The sequence below is a fragment of the Microcaecilia unicolor genome, chromosome 3 (assembly GCF_901765095.1).
Source record: "Microcaecilia unicolor chromosome 3, aMicUni1.1, whole genome shotgun sequence".
Taxonomy (NCBI): Eukaryota; Metazoa; Chordata; class Amphibia; order Gymnophiona; family Siphonopidae; genus Microcaecilia; species Microcaecilia unicolor.
The window spans coordinates 386,231,345-386,251,776 of NC_044033.1; the positions used below are offsets into that span (position 1 = coordinate 386,231,345).

The window sequence follows — 20,432 nt, forward strand, 5'->3', positions numbered from 1 at the left end:
TGGTTACCGCCAGGTTAGCACGGAAGCCCTAATCGCCATCTCAATGGGTGGCAGTAAGGACTCCCTGCCATATGGCTATGAACAGCTTAGTAAAAGTACCCCTTAGTTGCTCTGCTGTGGTCTCATCTTCTCTGAATGCCCCTTTTACTCCTCAGGTAATCTAGTGGTCCAACTGACACTTACCGGCTTCTTGCTTCTAATATACCTAAAAAGGCTTTTATGTGTTTTTGCCTCCAACACAATCTTCTTTTCAAAGTCTCTCTTTATCTTCATTATTAGTGATTCGCATTCCTTATGCTGCTTCCTATTATCATCAGTCAGATCCTTCTTCCTGTTCTGAAGAATGTTCTTTTACCTCTAATAGCTTCCTTCAGCTCACTTTTTAACTCATGCTGGATGTTTGGCAGCTTTTCCACCATTTTTTTTTTTTTTTAGTATGTGGAATATATCTGGTCTGGGCTTCCAGAATGGTATTTTTGAACATCCATGCCCGATGTAAATTTTTGACCTTTCCAGCTGCTCCTCTAAGATTTTTTTGACTGTTCTCATTGGTCTTCTTTTTGAAAGTTAAATGTTAATGTATGTTATGATCACTGTTATCAAGTGGAACCAGATCATGCGTTCCACCAAAGACTAGGTCTAGAATTGCTACCCTTCTTGTTGGTTCCTGAATCAGCTGCTCCATAATTTAGGAACTTTACCTCCCTAGCATGCCCTAATGTTACATTTATCCAGTTAATATCAGGGTAATTGAAATCACCCCTTATTTTTGCATTACCCAGTTTGTTAGCCTCTCTTAATTAGAACATAACAGCCATACTGGGTCACACCAATCAATTTAGCCTAATATCCTGCTTTCAGAAGTGGCCAATCCAGGTCATAAGTACTTGGCAGAAACCCAAATAGTAGCAACATTCCATGCTACTGATCCCAGCATGCAGTAGCTTTCCCCATATCTATCTCAATAGCAGATTATGGACTTTTCCTCCAGAAACTTGTCCAAACATTTTTTTAAACCCAGATATGCCACCGGTGTTACTATATCCTCTAGTAATGAGTTCCAGAAGTTAACTATTTGCTGATTAAAAAAATATTCCCTCCTATTTATTTTAAAAGTATTCCTATGTTATTTCATTGAGTGTCCCCTAGTCTTTGTACATTTGAAAGAGTAAAAAAAAAAAAAAAACAAAACAATGTACTTTTACCTGTTCAATGTCACTCAGGATTTTGTAGACCTCTATCATATTACCTCTCAGCAGTCATATCCCAATTTCAGGAGCAGGGCGGGCGGGAGAAATCAACTTTGTGGTGTAGGATTTGGGCAGCACCAGGAGAAAACACCAGGGATCTTGAGGTATAGTAATTTTTCCAAGGCTCATCACACTGTGGCATTTATTTCAATCTATGGTAAGTCTTTTTTAAATAAAGTTCTTATTTGTAGTGCTCACTGATACATTAATACTCTTGAGTAAACAAGGTCCTTTATTCCTCCAGTTTCAAAACTGCTTCCACATGCCAAATAGAAATGCTGGAGCCATCAACATTTTGTCAACCTGCTTATTTTCTTAGAAGAACCAAGTAGATAAATCCTGTTCATGAACATTCTGTGAGAAATGATTTACAATGCTAGAGCAACAGCATTACCTTTCCATTGGAGTCCAGTGCCCACATTCTTCAATATGGCCCCGTTTGAGGTGTGGAATCTAAAGAAATAGAAAAAAAATCTTATTTTCAGCCAAATGAATAATAGTATGCATGTATTTGCTATCGGTAACATAGTAAATGACAACAGATAGACTAAAATGGCTTATTCTTTTCAGCTTAGATTCATCTTGATATATATGTTTACCCAAATTCCACTATTGTCCTTTTCCACCTGATGCCAAAACCTTCTTCTCACATCTATCCTGAGCATGCCTAATGTTCACCACACTATGAGGCTTCTCATGCTTTCACAAATTACATATGGTATTTTGTATTTGAAATACAAAATGGTCTCATACACATTCCCAAAGTCTCTTGCATCAGTAAGTAAAATTTGATATCTGATCAATGACATTACACAGTTTATGAATTTTAACGTTCTTTTAGCACTACAATCATCTTCACGACAATACATTATTTACTTAATACAGTGCACTCCATTTAAGTGCATGTCGGATAAGCACATGCTCTGTTTAACTGCATGCCGTACTTCGGTCCCGTTTTTGGTGCCATCAATTTCTATGGGGACAAACTTCGGTTTACTGCACCACTGATAAGTGCAAGATTCGCTTACATGCATGGTTTAAGACCGCTCCTCTGCAGGGAAGACTCCGCATAAGAGCACGCACGGAATATGGAAGCTGACTGGCGCATGACAACCGAGATTTCAAATTTACTGCCCCTTTAGCTGCCACAGGCAGAATAAGCGAAAGGATGTTGTTAGAGTGTACACTGGAGTCATCATCATGCAACTGTAAGACTTTAACACTGGCCGAACGAATAGAAGTTCTTAAAAAATTAGAAAACAAACAAAGTCAAGCATCTATTGCTAAAGAATATGATGCCAATCCAAGTCAAATTTCACGTGTCTTGAAGCAGAAAGACCAGCTTCTGGAAGACTGGCAAAACAATACAAATCCACAATGGAAACGAAAATGGGCTGGAAAAGCTGAGGAGGTAGAAGATGCTCTTCTTCGGTGGTTTTCCCAAGTCAGGAGCAGACACTTTCCTGTCAGTGGTCCACTGTTTATGGAGAAAGCTAACCAGCTAGCTGACAGTCTTGGACTAACTGAATTCAAAGCCACTGTTGGATGGTTGGAAAGATGGAAGGAATAACATAAAATTCAAGAAACAGCATGGTGAGAAACAAGACGCTGATGACTTTGGTGCTGAAAATTGGATTGTTTCAGTTCTTCCTACCATCTTGAATGAGTTTGCACCTCGTGACATTTTCAATGCTGACGAAAATGGTCTCTACTGAGGAGCGATTCCTGATGGAACACTTTCATTCAAACATGCCGAAACTACTGGCGGTAAAACGTCGAAGGACCGACTGACGATCCTCCTTTGCTACAATATGGATGAGAGTGAAGTTGGAATGCCTCGTCACTGGAAAGAGCAAACAGCCCCGTTGCTTCAAGAAAGTTACGCGACTTCCTGTGTCATATGAGGCTAACGCAAATTAATGGATAACTGGGGAAATTTGGAAGCAGTGGCTAAAGAGGTTAGACACTAGAATGCGGGCACAAAAGCGTCAGATTTTGTTGCTTTGTGATAATTGTGCTGCACACAGGGATGATGTCAGGCTGTCTAATGTCAAGGTGGTCTTCCTGCCACCAAACACTACCTCTCTGATCCAACCTATGGATCAGGGCATAATAGCCAATTTCAACAACATTATCGGGCTCTTGTGCTACGTGATGAGAGTTATGGATGACCAGACTGGCAAGGATAAAAGTGCTGTTGAACTGGCTCGTAATCTATCACTGTTGGATTCCCTACATATGCAGAAGGAAGCCTGGAATCATGTTACACAGGCAACCATTGTGAATTGCTACAAGCGGGAAAGCTTTGTTATGGATGTGGAGAGGGACGAAACAGATGCAGCTGTTACAAACGTGTCAGATGAACAGGTTATTGACATCCCAGTCGGTGTTACTGAAGAGGAGTTTCATCGCTACGTAGCTGTTGATTACGATCTACAAACAGCTGATGACAGCACTGATGTGGATATGCGCCTACACGCAGACAACAACGGCTGATGATGAAACAGAGGATGAAATGAGCAGCGAGGCACATACTGATGAAATTCAAAAACCTCCACCTGTCACTTTTGCAAGAGCGCTGGAGAGTCTCAACACTGTGTGGGCCCTATCTGGAGGCCACTGGATGTCAGTGCTATGACAGTTTTTACCGTCTGGAAGACAGTCTATGGAACTCACAGACCCATTAGTGTACAAGAGGACTATAACTGATTACTTCAAGTAAGCCTAATGTCAGTTAACGGAGACTCTATACTGTACGCATAATAACAGTACTGTACATATGTTTACCAGATGTCAAGCTTCTTTGGGTCACAACGGTTAAGTGCACGCTCTGGTTAACTGCATGCATTTCTTTGGTCCCAGACTCTTGCACTTAAGTGGATTGAACTGTATATATTGATTTAGTGTGCTCTTCAAAACAGTTATCCTACTAGGATTCCCTCAAAATATCTAACCTTTTCTCCTCTCCTTTGTTCAAAAATATTTTATTTCTTTCAAGAGCATACTATTTGTCACCATATGTGAAGAAGGAAAGTAGTCAGTCCTTATTAGCTAATGCAGACGTTTCTGTGGATACCTTGAAACTTGGATTTTGGAAGATACCGTGGGAGTTACTCCAGAAACATAAAAAGTTGACTGTTTTAGAGCCTGACAGAATGAATTTTAAAACTTCTCACCATTGTAATGCTCTCTTTATGAATAGTAAAGTTCAGGTATATCTTGGCAAAAATTACATCAGCAGTTTTTGGTATAGATGCCTCATGTAATTCAACTGGGAGCCCTTTTTTGATTAAAATGTAAATAGAATTTATTTACATATGTATTTTTGAAAATTTCTTTTATTGCAATTTTCCTTTTTTCATTTGGTTACAACTTTTAAACTTTATACAAACAATCCCCCCATCACAGTCTTGAATTATTGATTTTTACAATATTATTTCACATTAGAGGTAGTTTCTTGACCCTGGCCATTATTCCCAGGATTCTATATATTGTGCCTTAATTTCTGCATGGAAATTGAAGCATATTCTATAACACTGCACTAACTTAATTGGCTAACTAGCTAATCAGCGCTGTCAACTGGATGTTAATGTGCAATTATCAACACTAATTGGCATTCAGTTTTATGCGCGCAACTCGCTAAGTGTATTCTGTAACGTAGTACGCTTAAATTCTAAGTCGCATAGCTGAAAAGGAGACGTGGCCATGGGTGGGCATGGGCTTTTCTAAAATCTACGCACTTTGTTATAGAATATATCCGCTCTGCGCCTAATTTAGGTGCCGGGATTTAAACCAAGTAAAACGGTATAAATGGCTGCAACTAAATTTGGTTGCATGGAGACGCAATCGGAGTATTCTATATATTGCGCAGAAATCTAAACCTATTCTATAAAATATAGGCGTGCTTTAGAGAATACGCCTAGGTGTATTTTTTCCCACATGGAATTTTCAGGTGCCATATATAGAATCTAGCCCTGTGTTCCTGAATTCCAGACTTGTTGCCCTCCCTGCTTTGCCTATGGAACCTTCTTCCACTTCTACTCTGTATTACACTGTTTTTGTTTTGCTGTCAGGCTTCTCTCTGATTAGCGTAGTGGTTGAATTTGTAATTTTCCTTGAATTACTATTCTTGATAATTACTGTCCTCTCGTCCAGTTATAGACTGAGTTACTGAACTTGGATTATGTAAACAGAGATGTTTTTCCTTTTTTTTCCCTCCCTTTATGTGGATTGGTCCATTTCCTGTAACAGGTTTTCTCGGATGTACAATACTTGTTGCAAAATTACATCTGATTATAATTTTAAAAGTATGCATGCTGTTTCAACAAAACCTAGCAAGCAAATAATTTAAACTGTGATAGAATACTATTGCCAAACAGTAAAAAAAAAAAATCCAAAATCTGGTTGTTCAAAAAGAGAAACAAAGACCATGTAGCAAAACTCACCTCTACTGACACAAAATCAAGTGATAAAATTTATAAGGCAATGCTTGTTTAGTTTTTGTGGAATTTATGACCTTTATTTTTACTAGTTTCTTTAATTTTAAGGGGTCGTTTTACTAATCTGCAGTAAGCACTAGTGCATGCTTACCACAGCTTAAAGAGGGCTTACTGCAGGACGCACTGAAGTATCCTCTGGTAAATTCCCAATGTGCGTGCAAAATATGTGCTAAAATATTTATTTTTTTCACGGAGCGGGCGTGTCAGGGCCAGAGAGTGGGCGCTTCTGCGCTAATCAGTTAGCACATCTACATTACTGCACACTGATTAGTATAAGATTAGTGCATGAGGGCTGCTCTAGGCAAGTAGCTGATTTGCAAATGCTCTCTAGGAGTGATAAGGATTTCAAGACACCTATTCTGGAAGCATGTTTCTGATTCAATGAGGTTTAATTCTGAGTGAGGAATACAGGCTTTGTCCTATTAAAACTTAACACACGACACAGGCCAATTCATAAGTGTTTATTTATTTATTTATTGCATTTGTATCCCACATTTTCCCACCTTTTTGCGGGTTCAGTGTGGCTTACAATACGTTATGAAAGATGGAAATAGTTTGTTACAACTCAGTTATGGATTACATTGTGGGGAGTTATGCGAGACAAAGTCAAGTATCATTAAGGAATATAACAATGGAAAAGATCATTGAAACATTGGAGAGGAAACAACAGGAAACTAAAAGGGGCAATATATAATGACAGGAAAGCATTTGGTATACATTTTCTGTGAGTAAAGGTATGAGTGTGGTGAGATTACGGGGGATGAGAAGGTGAGATTAGGGGGGATGAGAATTCAGAGTGGCTGTAATGATGCATTATAGAACAGTGAGTGTGGGCTTTATGTGTTTTGGTTCTTTCCATAAATTTTCTCAAAAAGATGGGTCTTCAGTAGTTTGCGGAAGGTGGTTTGCTCGTAGATCGTTTTCAGGTTGCGCGGCAGTGAATTCCAGAACTGCGTGCTCATGTAGGAAAAGGTTGACGCGTGCAGCGCCTTGTATTTCAAGCCCTTGCAATTAGGGAAGTGGAGGTTGAGGAAAGTTCGGGATGATCTTTTAGCGTTTCTGGGTGGTAAGTCTATTAAATCAGACATGTTAACTATGTCAAATGAGTACCCAACAGTTTAAGCCTAGAGACAAAAATCTGCATAGACTCTTCTGTACTAACCTTTTCTTGTAGTATGCAAAAGCTTCTTAACATACTAGAGTGTGGAAAGTTTTTAATTTTATGCTTATGATGCTTAGAAGGTAGGCAAAACTCTCTTCCTTGATGTGGACATTTATGGTTACCTTTGTCAGGAAGTTTACTTGGAATGAGCTGAACCTGTTTGCTTATGCTACCTTCTCTCTCTCTGGTGGGGGTTGAGAATATGTTTGGTGCTGGGCCTGCTGAGAATGTCTAGCAAAGGGGATGAAGCTTCATTTTCTAGAAGAAAAAGTTTCTCCTATATTGAGAGTTGCTTATTTGTCAGTCCTCAAAACACATCTAGCCAGTCAGGCTTCCAAGTGGAGGAGTGGCTTAGTGGTTAGGGTGGTGGACTTTGATCCTGAGGAACTGAGTTCGATTCTCACTTTAGGCACAGGCAGCTCCTTGTGACTCTGGGCAAGTCACTTAACCCTCCCATTGCCCCAGGTACAAATAAGTACCTGTATACAATATGTAAGCCGCATTGAGCCTGCCATGAATGGGAAAGCGCGGGGTATAAATGTAACAAAAATAAATAAATAAATAAAAAATAAATATGCAGAAGATCAACTGGCATGTTACCTCCATTGTAACCAAATCGATTTCATGCATATTCACAACAGATTGTGAAATGTGTTTCTTCTCAGACCCGTATGCCAGTGCTGAAGAACCATACATTTTTGGTCAAGAAGTCTCAACTAAGCCTAACAACACTCAAAGATTTACAGTGGTCTTTAGACTACTGCTTAAAGGGACAAAGACAACATCCAAGGGAAATCTGCTGGACCTTTCAGAACTAGTTAGCTTCTGCACAAAAGACTTACTCTTCATTTTCAACCCCTAGTCTCAATGTTTACAAAGCTGGAGGTGGTGATATTTCCTGGCCTTTAGGGACATTCTTTCACATTCATATCAGTTGTCTTGCTGAGAAGCAGGCCCCAAGCCAGATGACAGAACACCACAAAAATAAAAGTAAAATATATTCCACTGGTGTAACCTGTCACAAGTAGTGCAGGCATGGAAGCTTGGTTTAGTGTGCATCATGGCTCTAATGTAAGGAAAAAAGTGAAACTGAAGAGCCTAATAAAAAATTTAATTTGAAATTTCTATTTTGCTTATCCCCAAAAGTTTGTGGATTACAACTGTTACATCAAAGTTCCGGAGTCCAAGATGGCTGCCGATTAAGACAGACGCGTTTGAATGCTCCTCTGCGTTTGCCTTAAAAAAAAATTTTTTTCCTTTTACTATGCTGAAGAGGAGAGGAAGAGCTGCTGCAGCTGCTGCCTCCCAGCAGCAAAGAACTCCAACCTCAACGGGATTGATTACTCAGTATATGCAGAGGGAAGCAAGCTCGATGATTCCGTTGGAGAGAGGCCTGCAAACTCAATCCGCAACTGGAGATAGCGGACGGAGTAATAGGGCTTGAAACCACTCTGAGTCCCGACGGTAGAGAACTGCCTCCTCAGCCGGCGTTTAGCAGTTCACCGATGTCGACCCCAGTGGACCCGAATTCCGAAGTGTTAGCGGGATCCTTAGGGTGGGAGGCTATTCCACCAAAATCGGCTGTATTAGCTGCACACGCCATATTGAGATCTACTGAGGAAAAACAGGGTGTAATTGAAACTGAGACATCTCAACAAAAGGGTGAGCCTGCAGATATTTTATTTACTCTTTTTCAAAGAAAACCTGTGGATGTTACCTTGGACAGTCTCTGGATGTTGATAGTAGAGTTGGGTAAGGCGATATGCCCCCAAATAAAGCAAATGAAAGAAGATATAATTGTGGTTGAAGGGAAAGTGAGAGAAATGGACACTGAAATAAAATCGTTGGCAACATAGGTAAATAAGGTGGAAAAAGAACTTCAACAGGCACAATTAGTACAAACTACGATGATTAAGGACTTAGTGAACCTGAGGAGGAAGTCAGAGTTTTTGGAAAATGCTTCACGAGGCAATAACTTGCGTTTTATACATTTTCCCTTTCATCCTATGATTTCCTCAAGGGAAATGTTGAAGATTTATTATAAAGAAATCTTTGAAATAACTGAAGACCGTATTCCTCCAGTGTCACAGGCCTTTTACATTCCCTTAAAGACGGAGAAAAATTCTCAAGCTCAAGTGAATAATCAGGTGTTAGATGTGTCGGCTATTTTGGAAACATCTGATTCTGAACAAGTTATACCATCCACTTTACTAGTAACGTTTGCGTTACTCACAGACAAGGTCTGGACATTGAAAAAATTTTTAAAGTAAGAGGAAAATTATTTAAAGGTCTCTTAGTACGTATATTTCCAGACCTGGCACGTGAGACACAAAAACGTAGACAGAAACTGAAACTTTGCAACTTGGAGCAACTTTCTATTTAAAGTATCCTTGCAAGTGCTTGGTCTTGTATCAAACTGAAAAATATGTTTATTTTGAGCCTTCTCAATTATCCTCTTTTATTACATTAAAAAGGTTTCTCAAGAAGTTGTTGCATCTAACTTGTAAATGCTTCTGTCTTGATCTAAGTTTTTCAAAATATTTTCCTTTGTGTTCTCCTTAGTTGGATCATTGGACTCCAATTTTTGTGGACTTTTATGATGTTAATGAGGAATTTATTACCTATAAGTTAATATTTTTTTTCTTGTGATATTATAGGCATTTGCATTATTTTCTTATCAAATGTTGAAACTTGTAATGTATATATATAAATAAATAAATAAATAAAAATCAAAGTTCCAATAATATACAGTTAATGTAAAACCAATATGCACCGTCGTTAGGATCGTGCGGGAACTTATCCAGTGATCCTGAAGCAGATGCAGATTCGAAACGCGGGCCATCGTTGATCACGGTCTGAATCATCAGAGGAACGCAGAGAGCGCATAGACACAGAGACCGGCTATTCACTGAGCTAAGTGTTGAGTTCTTGTTCAGCCAATTTAAACTTAGAGGTTTTTGGCCGATGATGAGGAAGTCCAACCCCTTATAGACTAATAGCCATGGGGTTTCTCGAGGCCTTTTCCTCTTTAAAAGTACTTACTTTAAGAATCATTGTTTGAGTACCTTAGTTATTTTTTGATATTTATCAAACCAATATTCACACACATCAATTAATGATATTAAAATAATAAAATAGCTCACAATATGCAAATAGAAATAAATAATGAGAAATAATCAAATAATGCCCTATTAAAACAACAAATATGAACTCTTATACAAATATCCAGAACTGCCTTATAATTTATGCTTGTTAAACTACTAATATGTCTTATTATCATCATATTATCAAGATCCTTCTGTATGCTAAACATATATTTTCTTAAATGTTTCCACTATTCATGATGTATTGGAAGCCACATTGAGCCTGCAAAGAGGTGGGAAAATGTGGGATACAAATGCAATAAATAAATAAATAAATAAATACATAGATAAATAAATAAATAAATAAATAAATAAGGAATAATTAGATTGAAGAACCAGGATTTTTGTGCTTTCTCATGAAAAGAATATAGTTTCAAGCCTCAGCTCAGGAAGCATCCAATTCCAATTAATCAATAGAAGTACTGCCCTGAACACACTGGGGTCATTTTACTAATCTGTGGCAAAATCTGAATGCAGCACATTTTTGGGCTTTTTCTGTTTTAGGTGTAGATCATGTGCTAATGTTCCTATTAGTGTGCAGTACCTGCAAAATTGGCACAAGAGCTCTTATTGCTTCCTATTTAGGAGGCACTAAGGAGGAGATTCTACACATGGCGCCTAAAAATAAATAAATAAATAAATCGGCACTGAAATCAGTGCCAACTAAGCGTATTCTATAATCGGCACCTAGCGCATAATTACAGAATAGCGGTTAGGTTTATTACAACTATTTACTCACTTAAGTGTATGCTTACCCAAGTGAATGGTAATATTCCTTAAATTTAAGCATGCAAATAGTACGTAAATTTAGGTGACCTGTTAAAGAATAAGGGGAATAGAGAGGCTGGAAATTCATAAGCCATGCTCTGTACATTTTCATCAATTGTTTCAAATGGAGAATATGATATCAATTCTGTTTTCTGACTGGAACACATTCCTTCTTAATACTTGAGTGACTCACTTACCCAGTCTTCCATACCCTTGGACATCTGTGGAAGAAGTACAAAATCTTTGCCTGCTGTAACCATTAAGGCTGGTACTAGTATCTAGAAAGACAGATTAGTAAAAAAAAAAAAAAAAACAACAACCCAGATAATTAGAAATCAGGAGATGGTTTTTCTCCATGAGCAGAGAACTTTTTTCTTCCTTTCTTGCTTTAATGTGTTACAAAATTTATATCTTGATATTAAAACACAAATCTACAAAGTACAATGGAGAAATTAAATTCTTTCCTTTAGTCATACCAGACCAGTCCAGACAAATGGGTTATGCCCATCTACCAGCAGATGGAGACAGAAAAAATAGTTCCTGTGATTCATTCCTTAAGGATATCGTGCAGCCTGGAATGATCAGTATTTTGGTTACGTAATCACAAAAGAGAGGGTAATACAGCATACAATATAAACAAGAAAAAGCAACACTGGGCCTTCAAGAAAGAGACAATGGCTGTCCTTTATTGTGAAAAAGACCCGACATGGGCCGTGTTTCGGCACACAAGCGCCTGCCTCAGGGGTCTAACATAAAAACACAGAGATAATTACAAATACAATACACATTTCACAGAACACGACCCCTGAAGCATGTTAATTTTTGTGAAATGTGTATTGTATATATAATTATCTCTGTGTTTTTATGTTAGACCCCTGAGGCAGGCACTTGTGCGCCGAAACACTGCCCGTGTTGGGTCTTTTTCACAATAAAGGACAACCATTGTCTCTTTCTTGAAGGTTCAGTATTTTGGTTAGCTAAGCAATGCTGCCCCTGACCTTACTAGTGGCTAGTATGGAACCTGAGCTCATCAGTCTCATTCAGCCAAAAATCCATGAAGGAAGGAGGCCTATACTCTCACAACATGAAATGTCAGCGAAGCTGAAGATGTGCAAGACTGACCATAGAGCAAAACATCTGCCAAAGAAATGAACATTTACTGGCAAGTAAAGTATGTACCAGACTAAAAAAAAAGAGGGTCCAAAAGTACACAAACCAAAGCAGCAATCAAAGCACAAAAGGGCCTGCAGAACTGGAACAATGATACAATCTTTAATGAAATGGACCCGACACGGGCCATGTTTCAGCGGATAAAAGCGTTTGCCTCAGGGGGTCAATCTAGTATTCCTTTAAGTTTGAAATAACCCAAATTGTCCTTTTATAAAAAATGTTTTGATCTGTAGCAGATTGTACCAGATGCTCCCGAATGCAGTAGTGGATATCAAAAGAACCGCCAAACAAAATGTGAATTGATGAAATGGTCTCTCACACAGAACTACCTCAGCCAGGAAGGGAACAATCCCTACGTCCAAGAATATATTTGGCTTTGAAACTGGAACTTCCCCACCCAATGAATGGTACAAGGATAGAGAATCTCTAACAACTGTTAAATGTAAGCCACACTGAACCGGAACTTGTTTTTGGATAAATGTGGGATACAAGTATGAATACATAATAAATATGCTGTAATATTGTAAGGAAAGTCCATAACTCCCAGAGAATACCACCAAGATAAGGAATGCAAAAGTAAGGCATACCAGACAAGGCGTCTCTCCGGAGGCCCCAAACAGAGACCCGAGGCACTGTCTTGAGTCCGAAGCAAGGAACGCCTAATGACTAATACTAAAAACTGGAGCCAAAAATGGAAATCATAAGACGAATCATGTCTGAGGTACCTGACACCCTATAACAGCCAAAGGCCAAACCCTTATAGATTGTGATAACTGCCTGAAGGCAGTCAGGTCCAGAACGGAACCACTATGCTTTTCTGACCCACATGGAGTTTTGTACACTGTGAGGGACAGAGTTGCATAGCATCTCCGGTAGCATCACACTACCCTTGGAATGAGGAGGCATACCGAGTAGAGAGAGGGTGTAATGGTACAGCTGCAGAGAAGGGACTGATGCACCCATGAAGCACTGGCTTAGCCTCAGGGCTATAGCTAGCCTGCATCCATAGGATGAAGCAGAATGGCCTGCCCGAAAAGGCGCAACACCTCATAAAGAGGAGAGCAGACCTTAGTCAAAGCTTGCCATATCTAATAACTGAGGTTAGAACCCTAGCCATAAGTCATTAGAGCAGTGATTTTCAACCTTTTTCACCTTGTGCCACACATACAAGGTGCAAAAATTGTCAAGGCCTGAGCTGTTATAGCGTTTTCCAACACAGTCACAGGAATACCAAGTGGGGTATAATCGAAAGAGACGCCAAGTTTTGCTGAGGACGTCCTAGCAAAACGTTCTTATGGAGGGGCGGGGAAACCCGTATTAACGAAACAAGATGGACGTCCATCTTTCGTTTCGATAATACGGTTGGGGATGGCCAAATCCTGAAATTTAGGTCGTCCATAGAGATGGTCATCTCTAGACTTGGTCGTTTCTGATTTTCGGCGATAATGGAAACCAAGAGTGCCCATCTCAGAAACGATCAAATGCAAGCCCTTTGGTCGTGGGAGGAGCCAGCATTTGTAGTGCACTGGTCCCCCTGACATGCCAGGACACCAACCAGGCACCCTAGGGGGCACTGCAGTGGACTTCATAAATTGCTCCCAGGTACAAAGCTCCCTTACCTTGTGTGCTGAGCCTCCCAAAACCCACTACTGTACACCACTACCATAGCCCTTACAGGTGAAGGGGGGCACCTAGATGTGGGTACAGTGGTTTTCTGGTGGGTTTTGGAGGGCTCACATTTACCACAAGTGTAACGGGGGGGATGGGCATGGATCCGCCTGCTTGAAGTGCACTGCTCCCACTAAAACTGCGCCAGGGACCTGCATACTGCTGTGATGGACCTGAGTATGACATTTGAGGCTGGCATAGAGGCTGGCACAAAATATTTTTTGAGGGTGGGAGGGGGTTACCCACCACTGGAGAAGTAAGGGGAGGTCATCCCCGATTCTCTCCGGTGGTCATCTGATCAGTTCGGGCACCTTTATGTGCCTTGGTCGTAAGAAAAACAGGACCAGGTAAAGTCATCCAAGTGTTCGTCAGGGATGCCCTTTTTTTTTCCATTATGGGTCGAGGACGTCCATGTGTTAGGCACGCCCAAGTCCCGCCTTCACTATGCCTCAGACACGCCCCCGTGAACTTTGGTTGTCTCTGCGACGGAAAGCAGTTGGAGACGCACAAAATCGGTTTTCGATTATACCGATTTGGGCGACCCTGTGAGAACGCCCATCTTCCGATTTGTGTCAAAAAATGGGCGTCCTTCTCTTTTGAAAATGAGCCTGCAAATGATCCAACTGCAATGAGCAACTGAAATAAACCCCCTGCCACTCTAGTCCAACCCCAACAATCACTCTGAAAAACACACTGCAGCAAACATTAGACCAGTGATGGGCAACCTTTTGAGCTTGGTGTGTCAAAATTCGCCAAAAAACCGAGCATAACTCGGGTGGTGTGTCACTTCGAGAAAAAAACCATAATTTCGCGATATTTATAGTTTAAATAACAAAAATGTATAATTGTAATATAAAACTGTATTTAATAAACCAAAAACTAATTATTTAACTTACCTACTTAGTGACTTCTTTGTTCATCTGTCAGTCGGTTTCTTTTGTTGGTCTTGATATTATTTAACTTGTGTGGGGTGCCATGAACTAAGATAAGTGAGGGGGAGGAGGAATTCTTTAACTAATCTGCCTATTAGTGACTTTTTTGTTGCTGAATTTCATTGGCTAAATCTTCAATTGAAGGTTGGTATTTTGTACACTTCAAGCCCAAGCAAGCGCTACTAACTTCATCTGTCAATCTGTTTCTTTTGTTGGTTTTGATATTATTTAACGCTGAGAATAAGGTTTCACAAAAGTACGTAGAGGGAAAAATTGTGAGTAAAGCCATTGCTATATTTTTCAGGGTGCTAAAAGTGTCTGGTAATCGGATCCAGGCACTCCAAATTTCCTGGTAACTCAGATATTCTCTTAATAATTGCATCTTTATTCTGCATATCGTGAAATAGAACTGGTGCACATCTTAGGAGAGTTTCTTTAATAAATTCTCCCTCACTGAGTGCTTTTCCATGCTGAGCTATGGAGTGAGCAATGCTCAAACTTGCAGATGTTAAATTTGTAGAACCTTTTACAAATTTAAGGATGGACTTAGATTGGCTCTTATAAAAGTGTAGCTGCCTGGAAATGTATTCCTTCCGTTCATCCTCACTTTTTTTCAAGAGCTGGGAATGATTAGTTTCAAAATGTCTATTTATATTCCACGTTCTGCTTACTACCGTTTCAGTACATAGAACGCAAAATGATTTGCCATTTTTTTCTATAATGCCATACATCTCGGTCCATGTCTCTTGAAAGGGTCGGCTACTGCTACTACCACTTCCTTTACTTAACCTTGGTTTTTTATTTTTTGAGTTCTCCATCAGGGGGGCAGAGACAGAAGATAGAATTATAGATAGCCTGTTAGCCCTAACTAGCCTAACTGACCACCTTATGTAAATTAAGATGGCTGCCGCTATTTCTAATGGCGGGAAACGGCACCCATAGCACATGCCCTCGCCTCTCCCAGCCTCCCCCTCACCTATCTCAGTAATGGTGGTCAATTACAAATCCACGACACCCCAGAACAGTAGATTGGATGATGGTTGCTGGTAATGGTGATCACAGGGCCCTCAGAGATGCGTCCCCCACGGCATTCCGCTGCTCTCTGCTCCGCCGGCCGGAAGTGAGGAGCCGGGGCAGAGGGAGCAGCAGGGAGGGAGCCAATAGGAGCGCACACGGCACACCCCCAGCGGGTAAACATGCACCGGGTGATTTCGCCGGGGGGGGGGGGGGGGGGGGGGGGGGGTCGCGCTGCACCGGGGGGGAGGGGGGCGCATCGGCGATCCGCCCCGGGTGTCAGCAAGGAACTCCGCTGCTTCTCTGTATGCGGCCACATGCGGCCGCGTGTCACTGAAAATGGCTACGCGTGTCAGTACTGACACGCGTGTCATAGGTTCGCCATCAGGGCATTAGACAGACTGAAGAACATGCTGCTTCCTGTGAATAGATAAGTTGGATGCCAGGAGAAAGGTGAGGGAAAATTGATTGTGTGGGAAGGAGGGTTTTGGATTTGTCAGGAACTGGTCAGCATTCTGGGGAAGGGAGAGCCTATTCCGATCTGATGGGCTTCACCTTAACCAGGGTGGGACCAGGCTGCTGGCGTCAACTTTTAAAAAGGAAATAGAGCAGCTTTTAAACTAGAAACGAGGGGGGGGGGGGGGGGGGGGAAGGCCGACAGTCGCTCAAAAGCGCATGGTTCAGGAGAAGGTTGTTGATATGGTATTGGCATTTTTAGGTCAGACTCATGAAAAGAAAATGTCTCTGTGTGATACTGCCTTCTCTCTCCAGCCATCTCTGTCTTTTGCCTTATGGAGGGATTCGGTAAGGCAAGAGGGAAAAGAAAGTGAGGGAGAGTAGAAGAAGGTACTGTTACAACATGGCAGGAGGAGGGGGAAGAGGGAGAAAGACTTGAGAGACAGTTTGGCATTCGTTTAAAGAAGGGGACAAAGATGGCTGGAGTCGGACAGCAATTCGGTAAGGCACAGACTGGGAGGGAGAGCAGAAGAAGGTGCTGTTACAACATGGGAGGGGTACAGAGGGGGAGAGACTTGAGAGACAGTCTGGCATTCGGTTGTTTAGAAGGGGACAGAGATGGCTGAAGAGGGAAGGCAATTCGGTGGGCACCAGGCAAAACACAGGAAGGGGGCAGAAGAAGGTACTGTTAAACAGCAAAGGGAGGGAAAGGAAGGGGACGTGGAAGGAGAGAGACTTGAGACTGAGAGTCGTTCCAGTGTGTGGAGAAGGGGACAGAGATATGGCTGAAGAGGGAAGACAGCACGCAGCCAGTCCCAGCAATAAAGGAAGAGTTGAAAGTCATAGTTTGGGGTAGTGTTGGAGGGTGCCATCCTGTAGTCTCCAACATTGGCTCTTTGAATCGTCCTGCTCCACTGCAAACCTCTTTGCTCCTCTTGACACTCACTCCTCCCTACTCCTACACTAATAGTCGTTTGCCCAGTACTAATCGCCACTACGCTACTCGCCAAGCAACTCTCAAACCCACAAAATGGTGTGCCCTGGGAGCATGCTATTTAACTGTGTGGTTGCAGTGGCGGGCACTGTAGCAGCAGAAGAGGCCAATCATGGTCCTCCTTGTATGTCATGTATGGGGCGGGGAGGAGGAGCAGTAAAACCATCATTTGGCTTTGCTATAGAGTGGAATCTGTAGGAGGCGGTGCATCAGGGAGGACGATGGCTGGAATCTAGCGGTAAATCTGCTGTAAAGCGGTAGTCTTTACTGAGGTTTACTGCAGCTTTCTGTTCCCATTGGAACCTACCAGGAACTACTTATATGCCACAGGATTCCCGTGGCTCAGCTGCTCGTCACGGCACACTTAAGTCGGTCATTCTTTGTGGCACATTTGGAGAGGTGCTGCAATAGAGTAACGTTCCATATACAGGAATGTGACCCGAGTTCTGCAAGGTGGATTTGGAGCCGTACACCACAAAAAAACAAAACATGGAACAGAGCCATATTGAGATATGGAGTTGTTCCAAACAAAAAAAGGATGTATCTGGGGTGCACAGGAACAAGGAACCGTGTCTCCCAATCAAGAATGGAGGCAATCCCCATATAAAAAAAGTGTTCTGCCAAAACAGAAAAGAATAGATCCAGATGCAGCAACATAGCTGCCTACATACACAACTGCGGAGCTGCGTCCCACATACAGTGATGGAGTCTCGTTCTACAGGTTTAGATGGGCCGTTCCCATCATCCACACTGGAGCCAGGAACCACACTGAATGGTGAAACTGTGATCTCAATGTACAATGTGAGCCACCTTCATCAAACTACACGCTGCGGAGGAATGTACCACTCAGCGATGGTGCTGTGGTCCTCCCTTATCGACGAAGAGTTCTCCTTCTAGCACTGGAGCTGCCAACTACAACTAAAGAGAGAACTATGCTCAAGAGACATAGCTTAAGTTGCGCACTACCTGCCAAGTCAGAGGTTTGTCCCAGAGACACAGGTAGAGCTATGTCCCACTGAAGAGATAGAACACACCTCCATAGGGAATCTATGCTTCACCCTTAAGGACAGAGTTGTGTTCTACATGCAAAGATGGGGCTCTGTTCCACATGCTCGACAGGCAATGATGGAGCTGGGCTCGATATTTAAAAGAGCCATGGTCCACAGTTAAAACAAGCTTCAGTCAACATTTAACATGGAGCAGTGCTGCCCATTTAAAGATGGCTCTGGTCTCAACATCCCAATCATCAACTGTACTCCACACTCAAAGGTGCCAAGGAGCTCAAATCCTCCAAGAGGAAACCCCTTGCTCAACTGGCACCCAGTGGGAACTGGGGCAGGAACTGGCTGAAAGGCACCCAACAGGAGCTGCACAGTTCATCAACCATCCGCTTGGAGACACAGAAAATATTTAACATTCCAGAATGCATGATATCCTTAAGGGGCGAATCACAGGAACTATTTTTCCCCATCTACATCCACTGGTAGATGGACATAACCCATTCGTCTGGACTGGTCTGGTATGATGACAAGGAAAAAAAATATCTTAAGAATATAGATAAAAGGTCTTTCACAAAGCAATTCATGATCATGAAATATCCTGTGGATATGTATGTTATGAAACATGAATGGGAAAATACACTACAACAGCTGGTTGAAAACTCAACCTCTGTTTCTAAGCATAGCAGCAATTGGAAACTTTGTTCCATCTGCTTGGTATAAGAAATTAAGGCTGTAAAAGACATCCAAACAATACAAATTCTGCAGGAAAATTTGCCATAAATACACTGTTGCTAAATTTCAATGATTCACTATGAAACTATATAATGACAAAGGAAATCAATATTGCAATGTTGTTCTAGAGAATGACTTAACTGGGTGTCCCTATGTGATCAAATGTCTCATTTATCTACATTACAGAGTCAATATTCAGCATTTAGCAGTCAGCGTTTCTGTAAACTCTGTCCATCACTGAATAAATTAGACCTGGACCTACCTATCCAGACACCAGTACTGAATACCTGGGTCATTGCAGGTGCCCAGAAACTATGTAGGTATGGCAAACATTCAGTGCCATTCCTGAATAGTTAACTGGGCAAAATTAGAGCTACCTTTTCTACAGTCCTACATGCCTAGTTAGCTATGCCGGCACCAGCACTGAGCATCATTGGTGCCTACATTACTCTTGGCTCCTCTGCCTCCATGTTTATTAAAACCTAAAAATCAGACGTCCTAAACATAACTCTCCATTTAAAGTTATACGTGGATTTTCAAAGCAGACATTCAGATAGCACTGCTAAAAATATGTATAGCTTTAAATGTATAGGTCATATGTTCAAAGTTAAACAGCAGCTAAGCTGCTAATGATTGATCTCCATATATTATAATTTATTGCCAATAGGCTGACAAGAGAAAGATCTCAAAGGATTAGTCAAACTCTTTCTCTTTGTTGATTCAGCTTCTTTCAGATTAGGAATGCTTTGCTTGAGTTCACAGAATTACTATCTAACCTTCATCAAGTATAAAATATCACGTTCACTGTTGATTCAATTTAGAATTGAGAATGAATGAGACTGTTGGGCAGACTAGATGGATTGTTCAGGTCTTTATCTGCCATCACTTCTATATTACTATGTTCATGTGCATTACCTACCCCTGACTACATCAGTACTCATTTTATAGGTAGCAGAATACTAAATGAATCTTACCTTCCTGCCTGCTGCAGTGCAGCTCCACTTCCAGTTCTTCTCCATATTTCGATACCAGTTCAAAGGTCCTCTACAAGACACAAAAAGGAGAAAAAGACGTATTTAAGAAAAGGTAATAAAATACAAAACCACTGTAGAGTTCCATGCCACATACAATATTGCCTGAATTTACTATTTGAATACTGTGCATATGGTAAATATTCCAACAAAGCAACTAAAAATTGCCTATAATGAAATGTATGATTCATTAGAATAATTGTACCTAAGTACCATTCTATAAATATGTACTTATCTTACATAGCACAAATTTTACAGGTGGACATACACATAGGTAGAGTTTTTCCACTTAAGTGCACAACTTATAAAATATTACTACGCTACACACATATCTCTGGAACTTAGGTGCACACACAGTCAGTTCTGGCAGGCGATATGTGCTCAAAGGTAAAATTATGTATAATCATACCTGATAATTTTCTTTCCATTAATCATAGCTGATCAATCCATAGACTGGTGGGTTGTGTCCATCTACCAGCAGGTGGAGATAGAGAGCAAACTTTTGCCTCCCTATATGTGGTCATGTGCTGCCGGAAACTCCTCAGTATGTCGATATCAAAGCTCCATCCGCAGGACTCAGCACTTAGAGAATTACACCCACGAAGGGACACT

General features: G+C 41.2%; 1 protein-coding gene across 1 annotated transcript in view; it reads right to left on the bottom strand.

Annotated features, from left to right (window-relative positions):
- Positions 1 to 20,432, bottom strand: part of EPHX2 (epoxide hydrolase 2) — a 189,902-nt gene that overhangs the window by 19,496 nt on the left and 149,974 nt on the right. The window contains exons 16-18 of the mRNA XM_030198674.1: positions 19,764 to 19,833; positions 11,020 to 11,100; positions 1,645 to 1,703 (exon numbers count right to left, since the gene is read on the bottom strand). Coding sequence (XP_030054534.1) covers positions 1,645 to 1,703; positions 11,020 to 11,100; positions 19,764 to 19,833 — 210 coding nt within the window. The remainder of the gene's footprint in view (positions 1 to 1,644; positions 1,704 to 11,019; positions 11,101 to 19,763; positions 19,834 to 20,432) is intronic.